At 40.2% G+C, this 7,054-nt stretch overlaps 1 protein-coding gene across 1 annotated transcript in view; it reads left to right on the top strand.

Moving 5' to 3' along the window:
* COQ5 (coenzyme Q5, methyltransferase) overlaps nt 1-5,375 on the top strand; it is a 5,799-nt gene extending 424 nt beyond the window's left edge. Inside the window, exons 2-6 of the mRNA XM_019474186.1 lie at nt 132-356; nt 2,443-2,549; nt 4,231-4,319; nt 4,533-4,644; nt 4,762-5,375. Coding sequence (XP_019329731.1) covers nt 132-356; nt 2,443-2,549; nt 4,231-4,319; nt 4,533-4,644; nt 4,762-4,863 — 635 coding nt within the window. The 3' untranslated portion in view covers nt 4,864-5,375. The remainder of the gene's footprint in view (nt 1-131; nt 357-2,442; nt 2,550-4,230; nt 4,320-4,532; nt 4,645-4,761) is intronic.
* The last annotated feature ends 1,679 nt before the right edge of the window (nt 5,376-7,054 follow it).

Below are 7,054 nucleotides of genomic sequence, written 5' to 3'. Positions count from 1 at the left end.
GTTTTTATTTTTATATATATATATATAAAAAATTAAAATTAAGTCCGTTTGATGTTCAAATCCTTATGTTCCAATTTCCTGGAGTCAGAAAACATTCCAAAACATGTATCTTTCTTTTAAAACAAATGCAGGTGACATCGCTTTTCGATTTATTAATTATGTTCGCTCTGTACGAGAACGCCAGCTCCAGCGGAAGCTTAAGCACCATCAGAATTTATCGTGGCAGGAAATTTCTGAGAGTTACCAGGAAGACAAATTTAAGTCGCTAGGGGATTCCCAAGTGGTGGTCTGTGACATTAACAAAGAGATGTTAAAAGTTGGGAAGCAGAAAGCACAACATCTTGGCTACTCCGAAGGTAAGTTGTGCATTGTACCATTTCAGTAGCATGCCTGATAGCAAGAATTTGACGCATGATAGCCATCAGGTAATCACCACTTCAGGATTATAATATACATTATATAGCCATGGTGTATACTATAGCTGTGCTTGCATGTTTGCCAATGTTGAGTTACTTTTTCAGTGAGCATGTATGTAGTATGTTGTTCAGATGTTCAGATCTTGTATAATACTTGAACTTTCAGAAATACATATATGGAAGTGTCCATGAGGTCTGATACCCAGCTATCCTTCAAAATTGGTTAAATAATCTAAACCTGCTGTTTATGTCTGTGCTAACAAATCTGATTTTACCGAGGCAGATAGTGCAAAAGAGCTCAGCCCTAGAATGATTACACTAAAGATCTTATAATGGGTATTTTAAGAATCAAGGCAGCAAATAAAAAATGCAAGAACTAAAGGATATTGTGGACCTATAAAACTTTCCACAGTTAGAGCATATGCTAATAATACTCAGAGAAACTGAATTACATTAAATGTTAGTTTGCAGGTCAATGGGTTAATTCACTGATATCTAGAATTTGTTGGGGATCATGCCAATCCTGATTGAAAAGCCTGATTTTAAGAAGTAAGACATAGAGAAAGAAGTCCTGCTTATGGCTCAGCGTTTGTGTGATAGTTGTTTATCCTCTCTTCATTTACGGATATTTGGCAAATACTTCAGCAATGTAAAGTATACCAGGAGGTTCCCAAACTTTGTGTGCCTGGGTACCACCATTAGGTATGCCCTGCGCAGCCTCTGCATAGTAATCTCATTTCTGAGCTTGCAGATAACTGTTGATTGTCCAAGGTCTAAAATTTGTTTTTCTTAAAATTGTAAGGGGCAGAGTTTTATTTCACTATTTCCCATGTACATTCACCAACAGTGGGGGCTGTGCATGGCGAAGAGAGACACGTTTGTTGCACAATCGCTGATTGTGCATTTTGGCCAGCAGGAGTGGTAGGCTGCACTACACATGCCCCAGTTCTTCTTGTTGGACGCCGACAGCCCCTTTTATGTATCCACTTACAAACTCCTGGCCTGTGATTTTTTTACTACAGTGTATTCTGAGGGATAGTTTTCCTGTTGCTCAAAACCTTTTATTGATGCTCATTTCTTAGGTGTCTTTTCAGACTGTCTAGGTTTAAATAACACTAATAATTGCTGCTTTAATAATGTTGCATGTTTCTTTTCATACAATACTTTCTACAACTATAAACATATATATTTTGTAAAAATGAAATTTAAATGTCTCCTGGCAACAACTGTTGTTTCTGTTGTGTTTTGCTCTCCTCCATGTCACTTTCTAGCATACTGCCCTTTGAAACTGCTGATCTCTGTTGCAGAAGGCTTCTGTTTTTTTTCTGTTAGTTTTTTTGTTTTGCATTTGGGTCACCAAAACCAGTGACTTTAAGAACTATTAATTCTAAGTTGAGCAGTCTTACTTTTGGTACCAATAACCTGGACATCCATGCTCCACAGATAGACATGGCCTTGATCCATTGGGGTTTGGGAAGCAACACAGCTGCAACAGGATCACATACTGATAGTGCTGATGGAGGGAGTGTGGCTTTTCATGTTCCTCAATCTATGGAAGCTTTCTAGCAAAGTGTTTTAAGTGTTTTGGCCATTGTTGCATGGCAAAGCATTAATCATTGTTTATAGTTACTCTTTGAGCAGAGATTCTCCTTTTGCAACTTTGCTACAAACAAATGGCAGCCAATTTCTGGAAAGCCAGTTGTTCACTACGATGCAAGATTTGGGTGAAATCTTCTTGGCAGACTAAGGCACTGTGAGCACAACGTGCGTGTATATGCAGAAGAATGTTTTGGCTGATGTTAATTTGGCAAAATTAACTACTTTGCTTGAAAGACAGCTGTATAGTACAGGGCCTTGAAAGGTTTGTGAGTATAGAACAAGGTGTCTTTCCTCCAGCAAAAATGCAAAATTGAAGTATTAGTTTTAAAAGTCACTTTTTTAATAATCATTTTCTTCTGGAATAGTTAAGTTCTAGTCTTTCTGGAGCAGTCTGAGTTCAATTCTGTGTCCTTGGCTTTTACTACAGGCTTGTCCTGGGTACTGGGGAATGCTGAAGAGTTGCCCTTTGATGATGACAAGTTTGATGTTTACACAATTGCCTTTGGAATCAGAAATGTAACTCGTATTGATTTGGTAAGTTGCTATACTGTATCCTGACATGGGGTCCTTATGGTTCGTCTGAGGTTTTTTTATTCTAGCAGAGGAAGCAAAGGAGGAACTCCTTTGGATAAAGGAACATCGTTGTCTACTCCTGAAACATTTAAAATAAGTGGCATGTAGTGTGCAACTTGTTTAATGAAGAAGGCAATTAAATGCCCCACCTTTGTCATAAAAAGTTAGATTTATACTAGTTGCGCCCAATCCTTCCACCTTCGCAAGCCACACAATCCCTTCCTAAGGCAAAAAGAGCTGAATGCTACAGTCATTCCCCACCTTCTCCTGACCTACGGTATGACTGGATCTACACATGCACAGTGCAGTCAGTCTGCATGTCTCAAATCTTCCTGAAGCACCTGATCTATATCCCACCCGCAGTGGGTCCAACGCTTCCTGACCCGTTCTGTTTCCCTGCCTGAGCCAGCAGAGCTTCCAGAGCAGAGAGTGGGAAGCAGCTGGGCTGCTGCCACCACTGCCGTTGAACTAACCTGTTCAGCCCACTTCTGCTCAGTGTCTTTACACTGGCTGGTAGTAGAGTTTCCCATGAAGAATTAGTATGATTTTAATTAGGGTGAGTAGTACCCTTTGTTCTAAACAGTATCTGTCCTTCGAGAATGACTAGCTGTCTTGGGGGTAAAGATAGGTTAGATCACCTGTCTAGCTGGACTAGTTGTCTGTGTTTTGGAGGAGCGTGTTACAACCTTGGCAATGCTCCTTCTGTGGAAGGTGTAGCGTTTGGATCCAAACCACCTTGAACTGTATGCCTTTGAACTTCCCTTAGTGTGGATGGCTTTTCACGATTTTTTGTCTGTACCCTTCTGAAGCACAGGCTCTTTGCCTTCATGGATACAGCAGTCTGGTAGCATAGCCCCCCTGGAGACCCGATACAAAACACATCCAAGCCTCCAATTCTTTTGCAGAGCTCCCATCACGTATGTGTACTGTTTATATTTTATCCCTTAGGAACATGACAATTGAAGCCAAGCAGATGTACAACCTGCAGAGGTTCTTGAATACAACTCTGCTGTGCTCTTGTATGAAAGAACATACAGTTGTAAACAGAATTTTATCTTGGTGGTTCTTACGTGTTTTATTTTGGATATAGGATGGAATTTTCAAAGTAGCCAAAGATTTTCTTCTTCCCTCTCCTTCCTCCCTGTTCTCACACATTGCTCATCCAAAACCCAGTATCATTTCTTCTTTGATCCTTTGGGTGTGCCTTACAGTTGAGCAAAATCTTTTCTTTTGATTAAAAAAAAAAATCTATCATGCCCTCTTTTCATTTTCAGCTTCTTGTAGCTGAGTCACCTTCTCCCTTTTGGGTTTGATCTGTAATTACAAGAGCTCTGCTGGCAAATATTCATCAACTAAGAGTAGGGAAAAAGAAGAAAAATTGCAAACCTGACATCATAGTTTCGACACAAAGCCTGGTATAAACCTATTTATGTAACAGCAAGAGTTTTTGTGGCTTGGGTTTGTTGTTTGGGGTTTTTTTTTGTACTTGTCTTGGGATGCTTCTCCACAAGTAAATATTGGAGATTGCCAATGAGGATTCTGTTTACTCCCCTCAGTTCATCACTGAGTTGCCATCACAAGGCATGATAATAGGCAGGTGCTGTTCTACAGAAACAAACTTATCGCATCTGCTTTGTCTCAGGCACTTCAGGAGGCCTATCGTGTGCTGAAACCAGGAGGAAGATTTCTCTGCCTTGAATTTAGTCACGTCAGCAACCCTCTTCTTTCCAGGTAGAAACATGGTGACACTATGCCATGTCACAAGGCTCTCTTATTTGTACTCAGCCAGAATAAGAGACGGAGACACTTTGAGGCCACCTCATTGTGCGCTTTTAAAATCAGATGCAGACTCCATAGCATAGTGGTACAGAGATCAACTTGTGTTGGAGATGGTTGACTTTAAACTTGTTTGTATTAATCTGTATTTGCTGTCTGTCTGTGCAGGCTCTACGATCTATACAGTTTCCAGGTTATCCCTGTTCTGGGTGAGGTTATCGCTGGTGACTGGAAGTCTTACCAGTATCTTGTGGAGAGCATCCGACGTTTCCCCCCTCAGGTAAGACAGTATTTTTCTGAATTCACTAACACACAAAACACAGTCCCAGCATAATCTTGCAGGCAGCTGGCTTATAGGCCTTCAGGTTGTTATAATTATGGAACTATTATTTTTCAGGAGGAGTTGAAGGCAATGATAGAAGATGCAGGGTTTCTTAAAGTGGATTATCAGAATTTAAACTTGGGCATTGTTGCCATTCACTCAGGTTTCAAACTCTGAGTCTATGTAGCAAAACACAGGAAGTGTAATTTTCCTGAGGAGTATGAAGGCTGTGGAATTTTAACGCTATCAAGATTGAAGAGGAGTTTTAAGAACTTGCACAACAGATACTTGCTCAGCAGTCAGACCCAGAAGAACATCAGCTACCTTTTCCCCCCCCAAGAAACCTGTGGATGAAGTGACTCCTGTGGTGTTTCTTACACTCGCATTTCCCTTCAAGTGCAATGTAAAGGACATGGCCAAAACTGAGCAGTGCTAACAAATGAAGCAACTTCAGTTACCAGTGGTGTGGATACAGAAATAGACTGACTGGTCTTCAAATAAGATGCCTCCTTTTTCTTTTACTAAGCTTCAAGGAGGATATCGTACCGGTGAGAAGTAACTTGTATTTATTAGATTTTTATTAAGCTGTCATTATCTTTGTCATGTGGATTCTAAGGGATTTTTCCCATGATTCCTTTACTTCTGTCAAAGGCAAATGGAAGGCTTGTGAAATAAAACAGCTCTGCAGCAACTTTTTTCACTTCAGTCAATATTTTAACCTTTTTAAGAAGGCTTCCTTTCTAAGAAAGGGTTTTTTTTCTGAAGGAGAATGACGGCATAACTATATTCTGGGATGAGATGACATGTTTTCACCTCCATATGAAATCTTTCTCTTTGTCAGTGCTAGATGCATAGTCTCTACATAAAAATACTGTGCGTTTCCTTCTGTTCTTTAAACTAAGCTGTTTAAGAACAGATGCTTCTGTAGCAGGATACAGGGATAGAGTAAAAAAAAAAAATCTAGAGAAGGTATAAATTTACATTCTAAGTGACAGCTGTGTAATGAACTAGTATGAAGATTTCTCTCTTCTGAAAATTGGGAGATGAAAGGACGATTGCTTTTAGCTCACCAGTTCGCTTGAAATCAGAAAAGCAACACCATGTATCTAAACTCCAGAATCTGCACTGGAGGTTGTGTATACTGAAAATATGCTTATCAAGAATTGAAAAGCAGTCTCTTTTCTCTCAGGGAAAATATCTCCTGTTGCTCTCAGTTACTGACTGATGACATATTCGTAGATTAGCTCAGGCTTCACATGGTGTGGGATTGAGGTGGGGGGAGGGGGGGAATGGAGGTGGGGATGTTCCTCCTTCATTCACAGTGGAATAAGGAGGGTAATGCAAGCACTGAGAGGGCAGAAGGGTAGAGAAAACTCTTAAAGGATAAACTTGTTCTGACAGTTTTATTAGCAAAGAAGCCATCTTTTGAAAGAAAATAAATACAAGGAAGACATTTTTGCCTTTTTTATAGCCACAATGAAAATACCAGCTGCTACAGCAAAATCCCTGACCATTAACAATACAACAAAAGACCTGAAGATCAAGGTCTGTCTCCTCAGGAAGGCTGAAGGTGGGAGGCTGTTTGGAGTTGGTGTGCAGTCCTGTAACCAGGTGCAAGTTTCCGTAACAGTCTGTGGTTCTAACCAGACTTGAAAAGAAGAATAGCGACTTGGCCGAGGTAGAAGTAGATGAAGTGCTTGGTCTCATGAGTCACGTAGCTGCCAAAGTTCCTTCCCACGATGCAGTGCCAAGTGGGATTGTATTTCTTGTCAAACTCCTGTGGAAGAGAGAACTAGGAATTCAGCATTTTCGTGAGAATTGTACTAATGCTGTACAGGGGCTTTTTGCAATGATATGTCACTTGTTAGCAAGTATCACTTTTGGAAGGCGGCAATTAAGGAGCAGCATATGCTCTTAAGTGCAAGGATCATCTGTCATTTTATAACTCACCTGCTGCTTAGTCAGACAAAAAAAAATAAGAAGTGCTTCTGAGCTGAGCAGGAATAAGTTTAAAACATATGTTTGGGGAAGTAACTTTTCCTCAGAAGTCATACCATGATCTCAAACCATAACTTTTAAGAACTTCACTGCTTGTTCTGAGTCTATACAGTTTAAGCCATTATTTTGACTTCATTAGCTGTTTTCAACAAGGACGCTGAAAGGACTCTTGATGGAAAATTCTCTGCCGCGTCCTTGATATCAGCTCATGAGACCATGTTCTTCCTACACACTGTAGTCGGGAGCCTGCTATGACTTTCAAATAAACTCGTGTGTACAAGTCTACTATGAGTAAAACCACACAGTCAGTGGTTATATACTGTCGTATGTAACAGCCATCAGCTGAAGAGCCTTTTTGTGAGAGCATGCA

This window comes from Aptenodytes forsteri, unplaced genomic scaffold (assembly GCF_000699145.1).
Source record: "Aptenodytes forsteri isolate BGI_AS27 unplaced genomic scaffold, ASM69914v1 Scaffold297, whole genome shotgun sequence".
Lineage (NCBI taxonomy): Eukaryota > Metazoa > Chordata > Aves > Sphenisciformes > Spheniscidae > Aptenodytes > Aptenodytes forsteri.
This window is presented reverse-complemented; position numbering and strand designations above follow the sequence as displayed.